Source organism: Rhincodon typus, chromosome 5 (assembly GCF_021869965.1).
Source record: "Rhincodon typus isolate 14 chromosome 5, sRhiTyp1.1, whole genome shotgun sequence".
NCBI classification, from domain to species: domain Eukaryota; kingdom Metazoa; phylum Chordata; class Chondrichthyes; order Orectolobiformes; family Rhincodontidae; genus Rhincodon; species Rhincodon typus.
The window spans coordinates 54274287-54295116 of record NC_063336.1 but is presented as its reverse complement, the minus strand read 5'-3'; the positions used below and the strand labels follow the sequence as shown (position 1 = coordinate 54295116).

Sequence of the window (20830 nt, the reverse complement as noted above, 5' to 3'; positions counted from 1 at the left end):
TACAAAGTCGCTTGGTCAAAATCCTGGAACTCCCTGCCCAGTGGTATTGGGCACTCAAGAAAGCAGCTCACTCCCACCTTCTCAAGGGCAACTGGGGATGAACAATAAATGCTGGGCTGGCTAGGGATGCCCACATCTCATGAATGGATGCATTTTTTAAAGAAAATTATGTTGAAGTAAGTATTATTTTACACATGGAATTGTAGATCCATTGTTCAAGTGTCTAAGTTTGATCATAGATGGTATTTAAAAGTTGTTAACATTGACTCAGTAGCAGCACCCTTGCCTGAATTAAACAGTTATAGATTTACATTCTACTCTAGAGTACAAAATGCAGCTTGACCCTTGAATGTCAATATAAGGAAGTGCTGCATTGTCTTTTGCATGAATCAAATATCCATTTGGTTTCTCAATTGAATTTAAAAGATCCCATTACACAATTAGAAGAAGAGCAGGAGCAGTCTTCCAACATATTGGCTAACATTTATCTGACAGCCAACACCTAAAACAGGTTACTTGGTGGTTAATGTCATTGGTATTTGTGGGAACGTTGTTTGTACAAATTGATTATCAGATTTCCTGTAGTACAGAAGTAATTGTACTTTTTTAAAAAAAGACTTAATTGACACTAAACACTAAGATATCCTGAGATTTTGAAAAGTGCTATATAATAGCACAAATTTCTTTTGCATTCATAATGAACACTCTAGAGTGCTTGACAATATCTTAATACATTCAGCTATCATATAACCAGAAGTTGCAAACATCATTTTCAAACTCCAATCTGTTAACATATTAAAAATGTAAATGATGAAATGTCTAACTGCATAATTCAAAGCTTTACATTTTGCAATATATTAACCAAATAACATGTTAATATCTTATACAGATTGGTACACTGTCCACAAAACATTCTTAGTCATATCACGGAAACAGACCCTTCGGTCCAACTAGTCCATGCCAACCATAATTCCAAACTAAACTAGTCCCATCTTCCTGCTCCTGGCCCATACGCCTCCAAACCTTTCCTATTCATGTACTTATTCAAATGTCTTTTAAATGTTGTAATTGTACCCCCATCCGCCACTTCCTCAGGAAGTTCATTCCACACGTGAACCACCCTCTGTGTAAAAAAAATTGCCTCTTACATCTTTTTAAAGTCTCTCTACTTTCACCTTAAAAATATGCCTCCTAGTCTTGAAATCCCCCAAGCTAAGGAAAAGACAACTATCATTAACTCTATCTACACCTCTCATTATTTTATAAACTTCCTTCAGGTCGCTTCTCAACCTCCTACGCTCCAGTGAAAAAGTCCAAGCCTATACAGCCTTTCTTTATAATTCATACCTTCCATACCTGGCAACATCCTGGTAAATCTCTTCTGAACCCTCTCCAGCTTGATAATATCCTTCCTATAACTGGGCAACCAGAACTGGACACAGTACTCCACCAGAGGCCTAACCAATTCCCGATACAACCTCATCATGACTTCCCAACTCCAATACTCAAAGGACTGAACAATGAAGGTAAGCATACCAAATGCTTTTCTCACCACCCTGTCTACATGTGATGCAAACTTCAAAGAATTATGTACCTGCAACCCTAGTTCTACAACGCTACTCAAGGCTTTACCATTAATTGTATAAGCCCTACCCTTGTTTGTTGTACCAAAATGCTATACCTCACATTTATCCAGACTGGACTGCATCTGCCATTTTTCAGCCCATTGACCCATTTGATCAAGATCCCTTTGTAATCTTTGAAAACCTTCTTCACTGTCTGATATGTCACCAATTTTGTTTTCGTCCGCAAACTTACTAACCATGCCTTCTATATTGTCATCCAAACTGTTTATATAAATGACAAACAAAAGACACCTCAGAACCGATCCCTGTGGAACACTGCTGGTCACAGGCCTCCAGTCCGAAAAAACAACCCTCCACCATTACTCTCTGTTTCCTGCCATTAAGATAATTATGTTACCAACTGGCAAGCTCACCCTGAATCCCATATGACCTAACTTTACTAATTACTACTTAACATACAGAACCTTGTCAAAGGGTTTACTAAAATCCAAATAAACAACGCTTACTGCTCTGCCATCATCAATCTTCTTGGTAACCTCTTCAAAAAACTCAATCAAGTTTGGGAAACACAATTTTCCTTGCTCAAAACCATGCTGACTATCCCTAATCAATTTCTGCCTCCCTAACTGCCCATAAATCCTATCTTTTATAATCACCTCCAACAATTTACCCACAACCGAAGTCAAACTCACAGGCCTATTGTTCCCCGGTTTCTCCTTACAACCTTTCTCAGACAAAGGCACAACGGTAGCCAACCTCCAGTCATCAAGCACCTCACCCGTAGTTATAGACGATGCAAATATTTCTGCAAGGGGTCTCGTAATTTCCTCCCCTACTTCCCAAAACATTCTGGGATACTTAGATCAAGTCCTGGACATTTATCCACCCTTATATTCTCTAAGACCTCCCGAACTTCCTCTTCTGTAATGTGACAGATAGTAAGAACTGCAGAGGCTGGAGGCAAAGATAACACAGTGTGGAGCTGGATGAACACAGCAGGCCGGGCAGCATCAGAGGAGCAGGAAAGTTGACATTTCGGACCCGACCCGAAACTCAACTTTCCTGCTCCTGTTCTGTAATGTGAACTGTGTTTAGAACATCAAAGTTTATTTCTCTGCATTCTCCACACTCCATTTCTTTCTCCAAAGTAAAAACTGACGCGAAATATTCATTTAGTATCTCTCCCATTGCCTGGGGTTCAACACAAAGATGACCTCCTTGATCTTTCAGAGGGACTACCCTCTCATTAGTTGTTCTCTTGCTCTTAACATATTTGTAGAAACTCTTTGGATTATTCTTAACCTTATCTGCCAATGCTATCTCATATCCCCTCTTTGCCTTCCTGATTTCTCTCTTAAGAATGCCCTTACACTCTTTATATTGCTTAAGAGATTCACTTGAACCAAGTTGTCTATATCTAAAACAAGATTCTCTTTTATTCTTGACTAGAACATCAATATCTTCATTCATCCATTGTTCCTTAATCTTACCAGCTTTACTCTTTTTCCCTAGTTACAGCAGTAACGTATTCCTTAAACAAAAATGCCACACCTCCCCCCCACCCTTTCTTGCCTCCTTTTCTATGCTTCCTATAGCATCTAAAACCCAGAACATTGAACTGCCAGTCTTATCCGATTCTTAGCCTAGTTTCTGTAATAGCTATGATGTCCCAATCCCATGTTTTTAAACTTGCCCTGAGTTCATCAGCCTTACCTGTAAGACCGCTTACATTGAAATAAATGCAATTTAGTTCTTCAGAGTTGCGACATACTCTGAGTCTCTCTTGTCTTTCTTTTCTGATTGATGTGTTCTTGTCACAATTGAACCTTCCCCATCAGTCCTTCTGTTTACACTGCTACTTAAAATTCCTCCACTCCTGCTCTCTATCAGAATAATGTTTCCCTTAATGGAATGAGCAAATCTCCCTACATAGATATTGGTTCCTATCCAGTTTAGGTGAGAAACATCCTTTTTGAACAGGTCTTTTCTATCCCAAAAGACATTCCAATTTCCTAAAAACCTGAATCCCTGAACAATAGACCAGCTCTTCAGCCATTGATTTATTTCCTTTAACCTTTTGTTCCTTCCCTCGTTTGGATTTGGCACTGGGAGTAAACCAGAAATTACTACTTTCAAGGTTCTATTTTTTAATCTTCTATCTAACCTCTTAAATTTACTCTATACTGCTTTAACTTTTTCCCTAAAAATATCATTCCTACCAATGTGTATAACAATTTATAGCTTCTCAATCTCACCTTTAACAATATGCTTGAAACGTTTAGAGATGTCCTTAACCCTAGCACCAGGAAAGGAACAAACCATCCTAAATTTATGCTCACTGCCACAGAATCGCCCTGTCTATGCCCCTGACAGGAGAGTCCCCTATAACAATAATTCTATTAAATCTTGTCAAACTCTGCCTAACATAAGAATTGTTCCAAGTGTCCAATAACTGACTGGCCCTTCCATTTTCCTTGGAGAGACTATCCCCTTCTACAGTTTCAAAAACTGAATATCTATTTGATAGAGGAATAGCGACCAGAGACTTTTGAACTACCTTCTTACCTTTCCCGACAGTCATCCATCTGTCTGACTGATCCTGCTGTGTAATGACTTAAAACCACTAACCATCTCACTATGTACCAATGTCACTAACCTAAGAATTCAAAAATGCCAAAGGTATTTTTTAAAAGTCTAGTCACCATATCCATCAGCACATATCACATCCACTTGAGTTTAAATTCCTAATTAAATTAATAATTAAGACCAGGACATCAGTGGAGTGCAGACTGCTGCCTTGCTGGGTTAACTGAATGTTATTGCGATTGTGAAGGATGACTTTATCTTTACAAAGACTATACATTAAATTCATATTGATAGTCATGCTTTGTCCATTTCCACATTTGACATTAAGACATTATTTATGGACCTGAAGGAAGGAATTGCCATTTGTGCTGCATCTGTATTTTTGAACTTAGCAACTCATGCCATTGAGGCAGTTTTAATGACACTACAGCTGAACTTTACAGACTCCTGCCCCGGGGTATGAGTCAGACCTCACTATTCCTGGAGATGCAACATTTTCCAATTTACCTGTTTTTTTTTTCTCATACCCAGGTTACAGAAAGCAAGGGTTTTTGTAGCTAATAAGAATGACTATTTATTATAAATAAATAGATTTTAGCTGCAGGTAAACAATTATGAACTATGAAACTCAACTAGTTAAAACTATAACTCCCTGTAAAACGTTCCCTACACATGCATACAGACAGACGCAAAACAAAACACTGGTGTGTTAGCAAGAGGAAAAACTGGGAAAGTAATTTAATGGTTCAGGTCAACAAAGTTCGCTAAGCTGACTTGTCAGGTCTTACTTTTCATTGATCTCTCTCTTTCAATTGTTGCAGGAGGCATAGAGCAATTGCTTCATAACTTATACAGTCTCTGACTTATTGGTTAAAAGCAACAACTACAGCAAATACTCAGGGAAAATAAACTGGCTTTCACCAACTGGCTTTAGGAGTTATTTGCTAGAGAGAAAAGGACAGCACTTCCCATTCCAGAAGTCCAAAGGCATCTTGTTCATACGCACAAGCGGTTCGCCTACCTGGGAGCCACCCCTGACTCTAATACAGTTGTGGAAAGCATCCACAAGCCAACCCTCTGCGGGGCTATTGACAATCTTAAGTGGCCAATTAATGCTCACTTAAGGACTTTAATCTGCCTCCATCATCATAATATGCTGATCGGCAAAAGTTGGCCTAAAGTGGGCAGGTGATGTTTTTAAACCAGCATCGATTTAAGGGCAGAAAGGGAGGGGTTTACTCCTTTGGGGAATGCCCCTTGTGCATCAGGAGCGTAGCCTTACGATCTTACTCTCCCTTGGTATCTTCTCACCTGGCCTTCCAACCCCTTACCGTACTTGCACCCAACTTGATCCCTCCCTGTCCAAGGTCCCTGACTTAGCTGTCTACAGGATTCATGACCTCCTTTTCCCAGGGAATACTGCAGCTGCCAGACTGTTCTGAAGATTGACGTCCCACATTTGCCTTCTTGCGGTTTCCCAGAGTGTAGGCAAAGCCAGTCAGGATCACTGTTTCTTCTGACGATGGGAAACTGTACAACTTCACCCCCAACTTCCCCAGATTCAGGATATTTATGCCATGGAATTCCTTCTAGGTCCACATCTCATTAACATGTTTGTCAGTTTCTGTGAGAAACATGTTTTGGTTGGAGAAACCCTAACCTCCTATCAATCAGGAACCAAATAAGTGTCATTTTCCACTAACAGGATATTGCCATCAGTCCAAGACAATGTTCTGCCTACCAAACGATTGAACACATAATTTTAGTGCTGGTGCCTAATTTTTTGTAGTAAGGCTAATTGAATTGTTCATAGTAATAAATAAAATTAAGACAGTCAAGCTAATAATGTGGTTCATTTACACTGCAACTATTTTTGTCTCTGCAAAGAAAAGGAATATGCTCAAGCCTTGTTGAATTATCTGGGAGGTAATTAGGAGGCTGTAGTGCCCATTGATTTCTGCAAGAGAGTACCTTGGCCATCAAAGTCAGTTTGCCAACCAAACAGCACCCTTTTGTCTTTAGTGTAAATGGTTGTGATTGTTTGAAATTTAGGGTTATTGCATTTGTCCTAATGCATGTATAATGAAAGGCTGGAGCAACATTACTCTTTACAGCAATATTCAAGTTATGAAAGAAGTTTATGAAAGTTTATAATGTTACAAATCATAATGGATAGTAAGTTGTGAGCAGGACACAAAGGCTGCAGAGACAAATAGTTTAAGTGAGTGGACAAGATGACATATAAGTATGAGGTTATTCACTTTTGTTGTATGAGATGCCTGGATTTTCCCTTTACAAGGTAAATGTAAAGACCTTTAGAACATTTTACTTTAAATTAAGCCATTTCTTGGAACCCACATGAAAATAATTGCTGGGCTTGGTTGCTTGAGCTCAATTCAGGAAACACACTTGACTGTTTTGAGACTAGAATTTATGACTGTTTTGTTTGAACAATGTTTGTAGATTTGGACTTTGTGTTTTGATATTTCAGTTTGGAAAAGCCTGCTACATAACAATTTGTTCAACTTATGACTCTAGTTTTGAAAACACTTTTGCTCCAAGATGAGGGTGAAACCCAATAGGTTCTTCTGTAAGAGTGACTGAAGAAACTTTTCAATATTGTATTTTCTGAGCAATTTGTGTCTGTCAAGACTCTGCCAATAACCATGCGTAACTAGTGACTTAACCACGTGTGCAAGGACACCAGAATGACAAACCTCTAAGCATTGTACATCATTTGTTTTTGGATTCAAGGATAACAAGAAAAGCACTTTCTGACCATAATGAATCTCTACAGAAAAATCTATTCTTTCCCTTTATCTGATGTGTATGTTTGTTTGTTTTGGACTATTAGGACAGTAAACATTTATATTATCATATTACAAATTATGTATTAACCAATTCTGCATCTTCATTGAACAGTGCTTTGAGTTATAATAAAATTATAGTTGTGTTTATTAAAGAAATGTGGATGGACCTTTTCATTATAAGTCCCTTATAGAGGAAGTACACATCAGACAGTGTCAGGATTTGGGTATAATATTTTCACTTTTTGTTGTGACCCATGGAGTAGAGAGACTAGAATGACAGTGCATTCCTCCTATCTCGATTGCAACACTAATCAGTAGACTCAGTTGGAATGGAATTAAAAGCTGCAGGTTTCAGTTGAAAGAGATGCAAATAAAAAACTTCAGCAATTAAGCCTTTTTGATTGAAAACAGATCAAACAATGATATTTTCTGCACTTGGAACTTATACTCAATGGCTTGATGTTGTGTATGCAAAATGTATGAAAATTTTAAATTTTCTGTAACATCACTCACTGTGGAGTTAGTAACTACTTGCTCATATTGTGTTTCTCAAAAAAGTGGTGGGACTTGCATTATACAAAAAATACTACTTTGAACGTGCATTTGGAAAAAGTGTAAGTGCATATCATAAATGAGCCAAATAATGGTGAAATAACTACATCAAAATAATTTTAATAGAACTATCAATACCAGAGAAGTCAAACATTATTTGATAAATATATACAAACAGCATGGAACTTGCATGCACATTAGTTTAAATGCAAAAACACATTCTACATACCCATCTTTTAAATATTAATACTCTATTAAACTGTAATATTTGTGCAGTCGTTAGTTACCCTTGGTATTTCATTCACAGAAAGGTTTTTGTACAGATAATTTATAAAAACGAGTAATATTTATTCATTAGTATAAGCAAGAATGCAACCTAAATTGATTATTTAATAGAATCCAGAAAAGGAATTTGTATAGTTTATTTGCCTGTTCCAATTTCATAGAACTAAGAAAAGGATTTTAATTACGGGAATTCAATCAATTCAACAACTTTTGGAGTGCCATTTTAATTCTTTGCAGATCACTAATATGTCAGTATCTTAACCATTTGGTAATGGGGACAAATACCTGCGAATCATAATCCTATGGCAGATTTTTTTCCAAATGTTCCATCTAAAATATTGTCAATTTCCAACATCACAGAATTGAATTTTATGCAACTTGTAGCAGTAGGAACCATGGTGATTGGGTCCATTTAATTATGGTTGCATGCAATGGTGCCACCTCTCCCAACAGTCTCAGATGCACCTGCACCCACAGTCCCCACCCCAGATGTCAGATTAGCCTTTTTGTGAGTGAACCCTTTGAAAGTGACTGGCCTGGATAGAGACCTTGGCCGTGCATTTAGATCCTGTATGGACCAGCTGGCAAGAGTATTCACAGACATCTTCAATCCCTCCTTACTATGATCTGAAGTCCCCACCTGACCATCATCCCAGTGAAAAATCATGCAGCATGCCTCAATGACTACTGCCTGCCTCTGACCTTCATAATTATGAAATGCTTTAACAGGTTGGTCATGGCTCACATCAACACCAACCTACCAAATTGCCCAGTCCACCACGCAAACCAGCCTTCCATCCACTGACTCCATCTATACATCCCGCTGCTGCAAGAAAGCAACCAACATAATCAACACCCCCTTCCACCTCAGTAATATTCTCTTCAACCCTCTTCCATCAGGCAGAAGATATAAAAGTTCAAATACACCTATGAACAGATTCAACAGCAGCTTCTTCCCCGCTGTTGTCAGACTTTTGAATGGACTGCTCAAATATTCATTCCAATCTCTCTCGCTGCACCTTCTCTGTGGCTGTAACATTCTATTTTGCAATCCGTTTTGCTGCCTTAACGCACTTCGTATGGTATAGCATGCAAAACAACACTTTTCACTATCTCAGTACGTGACAACAATAAAATAAATCAATGTCAGCTTCTCAGCAGCAGGAAAACTCCCCTTGATTAATTCAGAGGACGGAAGGGACTGACACGACATTGCTGCCTACTTGATTAGAGATATCCAAGAAGCTCATTTATGATCCAAATTACACTTCAAATTACATCTCTGACTCCACTGCAATTTAGTGGTAGCTCAGGGATTAAATGGAATTTGCACACCCTTGGAGGCTGTTCAGGAAAACCTCTCAGGTTTGCTAGAGACCAACCACACAATCCCGTGGAGCAGTCACCCTTTGTCTGAACAAGGAACCTGGCAGCAAACAGTGAGTGGCCATTGAAAGCTACTTCTTCTCTTGCCTTCCACTAGCCCTTCAGTGGCCTGGGATCTGATGATGATAATAGACACAGGTTAGATGCGGTGCCATTTGTTTGGCCAGCAACTCTTGACAGGCAGAACTATTGCTGCTTGGAAACTCACCCGAGGCCTAAAAGTGGCCCACTAATTGCCTGAGGGGCACTTGATTCCATCGGGCCTAGCCCATGAAACTGATGGGGATTCACTACTGGTGCTCCGATAAGTATTCAAACAAAATCTTTGCCAAACTGTCAAGAATACGGAGGTTGGCTTTTCTCCAACCTTAATTTACTGATGAGTGTAGTGCTTTAACCATTTTCTGGGTGAGAATAACATATCAAGCATCCCAGCAACTTTGTTGGTCCATCTACTTGTACTTAGATGTGTTGGCCAACCAACTCACCAATGTAAGAGTATTCAGATAAACACTAATTGTTTAGAAGAATGCACATACAGAATCTTACACCAGAATACATTTCATGTCTTGCAGAATTTGGTCTGTGTCAGGTGTAAAGACCTTTCTGGATTTCAGCAACAACTTTTTATATGCTTTTATGCTTATAAGTGTGCACCTGATTATTTCCATTTTTTTGGAAAATAATTATTACTGAAGTTAGTATTGTAATAGGGGTTTAACACCGTTCCTTTCATGATAATATTTTATGACGCAATGGAAAGGCGGGGCATATTGGTGACTGGTAGTCCTTTAGTAGCATCCAACTGGTTGTATTCCTCTATTAGGGATGACAAAGAATTGTTGGCTTCTGTAAAACAACTTTGTTCCATTCCATCCACGTGGAGGTAATGATGAATATGAGCCTGAAAAGGCAAAATTAGCATAATTAATTATTCAAACAATTCACTGAAACCTTGTGATTGATAGCAACGTCTGATCACTATGTGGTCAAGCTGCATTAGGAAAGAGTAATAATGCAAAGAAATGTTAATGGCAGAATTAATGAACACTTGATTTTGCTTGCTAAGTGGTAGCTAGAGATCCCGCAAAGTCTTAATCACTGTTTTTTAAAACAATTGTACACTAGATAAAGCAGAACACTGCATCATGAGAAATGCTTAAGTAATCTGACTAGTTTTATTATTTTATTTATCCCTTAACTGTGTTGGTCTGTCTGTCTTTTGTGTCAATGGGGCTGAAAACAAAGGTTATTGGGTTTAAATTATAGAATCAATTAGATTACATTGTTGTTTAATTTTGCTCTAGTAAAGTTACTGTATTATTAATAAATAGCTGTATTTTGTTGAAGCTATAAACCTGCTGTCAAGAATTGATTATTCAAAGAATCTGGAATTAGTTATTCAAAATGAATGTTTAGGAACCATTGGGGTCAATTTTGAGGACCTTTGATGGTTTTAGTTTTATTGTGTTGTGAATACAGAGGTAGGAAGGCTGAATTGATTGGGATGTCTACCTCCATGTCATAATACTTGTCGTATCAATGTTTCACTTGGCTCTCATGCTAATATTTTTTATCCTGGGCCTGTTGCAATGTTAGCTCAGTTTGCTGGATGGCTGGTTTGTGGTGCAGTGTAACACCAAGAGTACAGGTTCAATTCCAGCACCAGCTGAGGTCACCGTGAAATTCCCGCTTTCTTGATCTTGTCCCTTGCCTGAGGCATGGTGACCTTAGATGAAACTCACTACCACAGTTGTCTGTCTCTATCATTTAGACTGAAAAGCACGTGTAACATCTAGTTCCAAATTTTACATTTATTTCCCCACAAGAAACAGAGGGAACTAATACATTGACAAACAGAACACAATTTCCTGGGTGGAATTTACTGTAGCCCTCAGCATAATACAGGGCTGTGAGCAGAGGGCTTTAAAATGGTGAGGCAAGTGCAGAAGTGACATGCCTGTTGTCTTCCCAAACCATGGAATCATATCAGTGCCAAGAAAGGTCATGGACAGTTTTCCCACCCAGAGGCCATAAGTGGTCCTAAAGTAACACCCCACCTTGTCATGATTAACGATATACCCAATCCATCTCCTTGCCAAAGCCCACATGACTGGTCCAAGAAACCTCAACTCTCCTTTACCTTCTTGAAGGCTGCATCCATTCACAGCAGTGGCCATCTCTGACTTGCTGGTAACTCTTAGAGGTGGGATAAAATCTCAAAGGAATAGTAGCTCCAACAGCAGCACTTCAATTGTTGATTGCCACAGAAGTTTTGGTTGGGCTCCCTGAAATGGCCACGATGCTGCCTTGGCTTTTGGGCCACTTTATCTCAATAAAGTTTAGCCTTTTGTATTTATACTGTGCTTATCAAGTATATCGGTTGGGAGTGCTGTGCTCCTTTGAAAAGCCTGAACAAAGTTTGAGCTTTGGGGTCTTCCAGAAGCCACCATTCTCAACAAGGTAACAAGCAACAATTTTCAGAATGTATGCTTATTATTGACTTGGATGCAGATGGAGGAACTGATAGCTCCCTTTGTTTGCAGTATCATCAAATTGTGACATTAGTGCAAAGGAAACTGCATGAGGATATCGATCAGTTTACAACAAAAGGACGAAATTCAATGTCAATAAGTACAAGGTGATACGGCGTGGTAAGACAGAAATAACTGTACCTCTCCCACTTACAACAGGATATATCTGCCCCTCCTTTCCAATCCAGCTAATACTCCTTTAACTAATATCTTTTTTTTATGCCATTAACCCAAGTCCTTAGACACCATTGAGACATATGAATTTACCTTTTTCTTATAAAGTTTTACAAATCGATCCTTTAGATCTGTGAAGGTAGACTTAACACAAGTATTATTAGCTAGTGCCAATAAGGAGTGAGTGTGACCAACTGGAGGTACTGAGCACAGACTTGTCTTCCAACCTTCCTGATTCCACGGGATGAACTGGAGAGAAGGTTTCAGCCTGTAGAGAAACATAGGGTACATCATTCTGGATCATAACTGCAGCTTTCACAGATGTTAAAGTGGAATAATACTACAAAATAGTTAATGAAGAAACAGCTAAGTAATCACTCTTTCAATTACTAAGCTCAAATTTCTGGGGTAAAAGACAGTTTTTTGAAGGTATGACTAAGAATGTAGATGAGGGCAGTGGGATAGATGTTGTCTACCTAGACTTTAGCAAGGCCTTAGACAAGGTACCATATGGTGGGTTGTTGAGTAAGGTTAAATCTCATGGGATCCAGGGAGAGCTGGCCAATTGGATATACAATTGGCTTGAAGGTAGAAGACAGAAGATGGTGGTAGAGGGTTGTTTTTCAAACTGGAGGCCTGTGACCAGCGGTGAGCCACAGGCATCAGTGCTGGGTCTACTGTTATTCATCATTTATAAAAATGATTTGGATGAGAATTTAGGAGATATGATTAGTAAGTTTGCAGATGACACCAAGACTGTGGTGTAGTGAACAGTGAAGAAAGTTATCTGGGAATACAGCAAGATCTTGATCAATTGGGCCAGTGGGCTGACGAATGGCAGATGCAGTTTAATTTAGATAAATGCAAGGTGTTGCATTTTGGTGGGTCAAACTAGTCCAACACTTACACAGTCAATGGTAGGGCCCTGGGGAAAATTATAGAATAAAGAGATCTAGTGCTTTAGGTTCATAGCTCCTTGAAAACGGAGTGACAGGTATACAGGGTGGTGAAGGCGGCTTTTGGCCTGCTTGCTTTCATTGGTCAGAGCACTGAGTATAGGAGTTGGCAAATTTCGTTGCAGCTGTACAAGACGTTGGTAAGGCCACATTTGGAATACTGCGTACAGTTCTGGTTGCCGAACTATAGAAAGGATATTATTAAACTAAAAAGATTGAAGAAAAGATTTACTAGGGTCTTAGCTGGATTGGAGGGTTTGAGTTATGAGAAGGGCTAGAAAGGCTGGGACTTTTTTCTCCGAGTGGAGGAGACTGAGGGGTGACCTTATAGAGGTCTATAAAATCATGACAGGCATAGATAAGGTAGATAGCCAACAACTTTTCCCATGACAGGGGAGTCTAAAACTTGAGGGTATAGGTTTCAGGTGAGAAGGGAGAGATATAAAAGGCTCCTGAGGAGCAATTTTTTTCATACAAACGGTGATGAGTGTCTGGAACAGGCTGCCAGATATACTGGTGGAGGCAAGTACAATTTTGTCATTTAAGAAACATTTGGACAGGTACATAGATGGGATAGGTATGAGGGGTATATAGGGATACAGACCAAATGTAGGCAAATGGACTAGATTAATCGTGAAAACTGGGTAACATGGACAAGTTGGACCGAAGGGTCTGCTTCTATGCTGTAAACCTCAACGACTCTTACGAATACTCAGGCTCTTAAACTAGATTGCAACAGGTCTTCCCCAGAAGTCCCACACAGAGAATTAGAGGCTAGCAGCACATTAAATGGCATTGCCACCAGGAAGGTAGTAGCTCCTACTGGTGCAACACCCATCTGAGGCAAAAGATCACAGTTATATCACAGGATTCCAGGTGAGCTGGCTTGTAATTCTCCCTGCAAAGCTGGGTCAATACTAGAGACAACATTAACTGCCTATATAGGGGCCACAACTGGCAGCAGAATGACAATGTTGTCCACAGGCTTCCTAACCGTGGAATCAACAGGAGTCCCTCACCTGCCATGCTCCTACTTGATTAAATGACTCCCTTGCCACCAAATTCCCATGTAGTAGGCCATCAAACTCCAATCCAATTGCAGACTGCCAATTTGCTCCTTCAGAACCAGAGCAGGCAAGGGACAAAATTTAATTTGCTTGTTTTAACAAAGCTGTTTACAGTTTCAATTCTTTTTGAATGGAAATTATTGGTTGAAAACCTATCTTACGAGAAATTGGCTATACCTAACTCAATGTTTATTTAGGCAAAAGCAGTAACTTAGGTAAATGTGCTTTTTCATAAGAAATTAACCACTTGTTCACATAAACCAGGAAGACACAAAATTAGACTCCTGGTCTATATGCTATTAGCCAGTTTCAAAGGCAGGGAAGGGGAAATGGTGACTCCTCTATGCATCACAAGTGTACATTCCAGAAATGCTTACTCCAAGTAAACAACAAATAAGACTGGAACTTGCATAGCGTTGTTGCCATTCTCCTTTGAGATTGTTAACTTGCTCGCTGTACCGGCTGGTTGTAGTTCAGACGTTTCATCACAATACTAGGTAACATCATCAGTGCAGCCTCTGATGAAGCGATGTTGTTCTACTCCGCTTTGTATTTATATAATCCAGTCTGTTGAGGTGTTTTGTGTCATTTCCGGTTCTTTTTTGCAAGGGTTTGTGGATGGGGTCTAATTCGACATGTTTATTGATTGCATTATGAGTGCAGAACCAGGCCTCTAGGAATTCCCGTGCATGTCTATGGTTGGCTTGAGCTAGGATGGTCACGTCGTCCCAGTTAAATTGATGGCCGTCATTGTCCGAGTGTACTGAAATGAGGGAAAGTTTGTTGTGTCGTTTTGCTGCTAGCTGGTGTCCATGACGAAACATCTGAACAATAACCAGCCAGCTCGGCGAGCATATCAACAACCTCACCCACAACCCGAGCTACACATCTTCACAAGAGTCTTAAGCCATTCTCGACCTAGTATTAAATGCTAATCTTAACGTTAAACATTTTCACAAGAAAAAGTCAATTTTTAATTATGCATTTTTCCTTTTTAAAAATGATTAAACATTTTATTATGAATCTGTATGTTAGTAGCCTCTCTTGTTCCCTCTCCTAATGAGTGACAGGTTGATTTTGCAAAGTACCATGGAACGCAGTGACTGGTTAAAAAATTGCATTAATTTAAAAAGTTACAATCATCGTTACAAATTTTTGCTAATCGCAACGTGTACAATTTATTCATCACTTATAGCTGCTGGTCAACTTCAGTAGGAAGCAAGAATTAAAATATAACAGCTTTGTTCATAAGAAAGAATATGCATACTTTCTATTAAAGTAATTCCAAATTCAGCAGGATATCCTGCTCAAATTGTAATAATTGTCAGTTACTTAAACAAATTAGTATTAATTAATTATATAATGGTATTCAGATTGTCCAAACAAAGCAGATACAACGAAACTGTTGTGCTTGTGAAAAAGTCAAGCATGAGAAGACACAGAATTAAGTGATTGACATATAAAGCAAGGCTTTTCTGTACATTGAATCATTGCAGTTTGTAGCGCACTGCCTCCGAGTGTGTATTGGAGGCAGGTTTGATCATTCAAAATGGAACAGGACCATTATTTGAAAAGAATGAATGGGAAGGGTTATGAGAAAAAGGTGGGGAATGGCACAGGGTGAATTGCTCTTTCGGCCAGCTATTCCAGATACAATGGGCCGAGTAACCTCCTCTTGGTACAACAGTTCTGTGATTCTGTGGGTGATTTGATGAAACATAATTTTCTTTTCCAAGTATGAAACTTCCAAACGAACAATAGCTATATTAAATTAACATAACAGGATAGCAAAAGATGTGGTTTAACGTGTGCACATTCAAACCTCTCAATGTTTCTTCGAAGATCAGAAATCTGAACATTTCCTCGGACCATCAGTGCACAGGCAAGGTACAGGTTACGTTTTGGGTCAGCATACATCAACTGGTGATCCTTACTAAAAGCATCGGTGAACATCTGATCCAACCTGTTTAAATGAAGAATCAAAGAATGTGCAGCTGGGATAGTTTGCTGCGTTGTACACAAAATATAAAAGCAACTTCCTCACATTAGAAGTTGTGTTAAACTTGGAGCACTGGTTTCTAGTCATAAACTAAATCCTGGAATTTCCACCCTACTGGCATTGTGGGTCTACCGATAGTAAATGGACTGCAGCAGTTCAGGAAAGCAGCTCACCGTCAACTTCTCAAGGGCAAGTAGGGTCAGGTAATAATCTGGCTGATAGGGCTCAGCAGCACCATAGGGGAGACCATGGTTGCTGCATGAAGGACAGGCAATAGAGTGCCAAGGTCATAGACAGATCCAGGCCATGGAAATGTAATGCAGCATGAGGGAATTCATGGAATGTGGATCATGGGAAGAGTACAATGGGGAGGGGGGAAATCTCTTGTCCAGACACAAAGGCCAATCCTATTTTTTTTTACATATAGATTTAACTGGACTTCCTTACTCTAGTGTTCAATGCTCTATTCCTAAAGCCCAGGATCAAAATGTTTAACTAGCCACATTCTCAACCTGCCCTGCAGCCTTTAATAATTTTTGCATTTATTGCCACAGGTCCCTTTGATCCTGCACCCCCATTAGATTTGAATCCTATAGTTTCTGTTCTCTATCCCATTCTTCCTGCTAAAATTAGTCATTTCACATTTTTCTGCATTAAATTTCATCTGCTACTGATGTACACATTCCCCCAACCTGACTATATCCTTCTGAGGTACAACTATCCTTTTCACATTAACACTTCTTAATTTTACATCATGCCAAATTTTGAAATATGCATAATGTACTAATGTCTCAGGAATTTATTTAATGAGTAAGAGCAAGTGTCTTAACACCAACTCCTGCAAACTGCCATGATAAAACTCCCTTCATTTCAAAATCAACTATTCACTACTATTGTTTGTCAACCAGCCATTTTTGTTTGTATGTTGCTACTCTCCCTTTTATTCCAGCTCCAACTTTGCACCCACACCTGTTGTGCAGCACTGATTTAAATGCCTTTTGATATCACCACATCAAACTGCATTATCGTCATTAGACACACTCTTGCCTTATCAAAAAGCACAAGGAAGTTAGTTAACCACTTTGTCCTTAACAACACTTTGCAGGAAACCTTTTGGGAGGATTTCCAGAAATCTTTGCTTCCTTTTAAAAGAGATTACTTCCATCTGCTAATCTATTGAAAAGGAACCATGAAGTCCTCGCTAATGATTCATCACGCACAGCTGCTAGAAATCAAATTCAAACATTCATTTTGTGTTGAATTAGCTGATACAAGATGGGTTGGTGATATTCAAAACCACAGGATCAGATTTCATATGTCGTTGATGGAATAAAGCTTTACCTTTCCACTGAGGTGTGCAACTGTCTGCTCTGTATTTGATGTGGTTGTTCCTCACCCCGATTGATTGTAACTGAGATGCAGTTTATTCCATATTTAACCTTGTACACACCTGGGTGATCCTCCTAGTGACTGAGTTTAAACTTTGGCAGGAACCTTCTCCCGAACTCCAGATCTTACAGGTTTGCGAACACCATCCCTTCCTCCCGCTCTTACAATTTCACCAGCATGCCACTACAATTCATTCAAAATATTTCTACCACTAATCCACTTACTCACTCAAGAGTTCCACACTTCTGAGCCCTTCCACTTTACCATGCACACCGGCTGCTTCAACTCCCTTGGTTCAATTTCAAAACCACTTTGTTTACATTCAACTGTCTCCTTTGACCCTTCTTGCAGTTTTATTTCTCAGGGATTGGTTTCTTCCTTATTCTCTGTTCTCTGCACTCCAGCATTGATTACCATTCTTTAGTTATCACATACTGGCCCTCTGGAACATCTTCTGACTTACTGCCTCTTTTCATATTATCAAGAATCTTCTCAATACTTTTCTCTTCTGTTTCTCCTATCTCTCAATCCATCAGCTTCTTTTTTCATTTTGTATTCAGGTTTTGCATATATGTAGTCAGTATCTGACCTAATCACAAAGTAGGTAGAAAAACAGTGGCAACGTAGTAATGTCAAAGAACCAGTAATTGAGAGACCCATGCAGCAATATAATTTTCTTTCCAAAGAAACTGGCAAAGGCCCTACCTTCTTGTGGGGATATTTACATCAGCCAAGGTATATAAAGGAGTTAGACTAGAAACAAGGTAATGAAGCTGTGGAAATGGAACCAGGTTCATGGTGATTTCATTAAGATCCATATTGAGAGAACCTTCAAACCTGGCAGAGCTGCAACAAAAACAACAGAAAGCAAACTAATACAAACACTGCCTACACAATCTTGAGTTTTGTGAAATGCTGTTCTTATTCATCAGAAAATATTCCATTACATCAACTACCAGCATGCAAACACAGAATTAAACAAACTGCAACGTAGACAGATTAGAGTAAATTGAATGTTCAAACGTACTGTTCATGTTACATCTGCAGAATTTTCTATTATCTCTGTAACTACTTAAAACTCCAAGCAATAAATCGTGTCTGCAAATAAGTAAATACTACGTGAATACTCATGGTATAATTAAATAGTATGCACTCCATTAATGCTTTCCTAAAAACTACTTCACACATATTGCTAAAAAAAGTAAAACATTTTTGACCTGTGTGAAAGAATGTCGAAATATAAGTCTATTAATAAAGCAAAGGTTACTTCAAGTATTTGATTAGTAAAATACCTGATGATAATATCTCATTTTGTAAGGAGCTAATTATTTTTACAGAACGCCGGTAAACCCACAAAAATTCAAAGCCCACTGATCTTGTAAAGCAATGGATATACATTGTTGAAAAAATGTAACTCTTAATTTCAAAAACAATTGATTGTCGCTTCTGACCAGATCTTTTAGCCAGGAAAAGATTCTGCAGGATTGTTGACTAACTCTTTTGTTAAGAGCCAATTTTCTCTGTAGAGTTTTAAAGCATTCTACAAAATACAAAGTTGTTTGCAATGAAATGTCCATTTGAAAAGCAACTGAATGAACACTATCTAAAACAATAAGATTTTGATTTCACAATGGAGGACAGAGTACATTGAGATTTTTTGAGCAATTATGCAACATTGACTATTTTATTACATGCATAAATAATATTACCAAAATTTGGGCAGGGGAACCAATGAGGTTTAGATTTTTTAAACAGTTTCTTAAACAACTGGAACAAAGTTCTAAAGAATCACAGCTAGCCTCTTAACCAGCCTGCATCAGAATGCACGCAGCCCCTTGGCTTTTGAGGATTTTCTTCAAAGGTCTGTGGGCCTGACTTAAACCTGCCCTGCCACCTAGAGAGAAAATTAGGTCTAATAGGGCTTTATAAACTGAGACTAGTTTGCACAGTCGTCAGATTTCCGGACTCTCACGGGTAAAATTCAGATCCCTTGATTCCATTACTGGCTTTCCTTCATTCTTCTGGAATACTCTCAAGATCTATTTTTACCTTACTTCATCTAACTATTTCAAAACATTCAAGCACCTCTCTCATCTCTTCACTCTGAAACAAAAGATGCTCTATCTGCAAGTGGTTCCAAACATTTTTAAGCATTTTCTCTTCTTAGAAAAACCCTTACTATTTCCCTTTATCTTGATTTTCAGTTTCTATGCACACCCTTAGTCCATCTAATCCCCTTTTCCATTTTCCTTTTCTACATTTTAAATTTCTCACTGTCATCTGTGTTAGTTCTCTTATATTGATCATTTGGCTCTTCTATAATTCTTTATTTTGCTCTTTAGGAAGACCCTGCATTTGGTGTCTATATGCAAAGTTAGTCAAGTATCATACTAGAAAAGAGCCAACTGATCCATATAGCCTGCTATATTGTCATAATGGCTTCAGCATCATGTGACAGCCTCTTCATATGCACATCATAATCTTCCAAGAGAATAGAAACAAAAGGTAACAACACTGGTCAATTGTGGCAGACATTACAGAATTTCTTTCTGACCCCTTCATATGGTCAAAACTAGCCCACAGTTAACGGAACTTGTTGGAATATTGCAATTATTTATATACGCATTCACTCACCTAGTCAAATTGAGCAGCAAGTTAGCTACAATATTATTCATAGCATCAAATGGCTTTTCCTGTTGTTTGACTTTAGACTGACCAGAAATCAATGTACTTTGATGTTTTATTGCATTTGCTGATTTACCAGAATTGGCCATCTGATTGATTTTGTTGACTATGTCAATCAAGGACTGTTTTAAGAAAAAAAAACAAAGTTTAGAGAATATTTTGAAATTTAGTGCTATATGAAAAAGTAATTACATTAGTATAAAACAAAATACATTAGTGACAAATACAGGCCTTACTGTTTTGTGGGGAGACATGCAGAAACCATGGCAGGATTGTAGTAATTGGGAAATGCCAAAAAAATGCCATCTGAAAATTTTGCCGAGTTTAACAGAAGGAATTTCTTTTAAAAAAAAAAGTCTGTTTCTTGGTCAGGAGCCAGCCAGTTTGATATTACTGTTGAGCAGGAAGAGGGAGCTTGATGACAGGGTTGGGATACATGGAAGCTGTAAGCTGGGGAAACCAGTCAAATCAAAAGCTTTTGTGACAACAAGGTGTAGGGCTGGATGAACACAGCAGGCCAAGCAGCATCATAGGAGCAGAGAGGCTGACGTTTCGGGCCTAGACCCTTCATCAGAAAAGGGGGAGGGGAAGGGGGTTCTGAAATAAATAGGGAGAGCGTGGGAGGCGGATAGAAGATGAATAGAGGAGAGGATAGGTGGAGAGGAAACGAACAGGTCGAAGAGGTGGGGATGGGGCCAGTAAAGGTGAGTGCAGGTGGGGAGTTAGGGAGGGGATAGGTCAGTCCAGGGAGGACTGACAGGTCAAGGGGGCGGGATGAGGTTAGTCGGTAGGAGATGGGGGTGCGGCTTGAGGTGGGAGGA

General features: G+C 39.0%; 1 protein-coding gene across 4 annotated transcripts in view; it reads right to left on the bottom strand.

Moving 5' to 3' along the window:
• Positions 1-7638: 7638 nt before the first annotated feature.
• tube1 (tubulin, epsilon 1) overlaps positions 7639-20830 on the bottom strand; it is a 37239-nt gene continuing 24047 nt past the window's right edge. For 3 of the 4 annotated variants that reach the window (XM_048596934.1, XM_020537206.2, XM_048596936.1), the window contains 5 exons: positions 19959-20131; positions 18030-18170; positions 15759-15899; positions 12007-12181; positions 7639-10109 (listed from right to left, as the gene is read on the bottom strand). In XM_048596934.1, coding sequence (XP_048452891.1) covers positions 9951-10109; positions 12007-12181; positions 15759-15899; positions 18030-18170; positions 19959-20131 — 789 coding nt within the window. In that variant the 3' untranslated portion in view covers positions 7639-9950. The remainder of the gene's footprint in view (positions 10110-12006; positions 12182-15758; positions 15900-18029; positions 18171-19958; positions 20132-20830) is intronic. The other variant, XM_048596935.1, reaches the window with a different exon arrangement.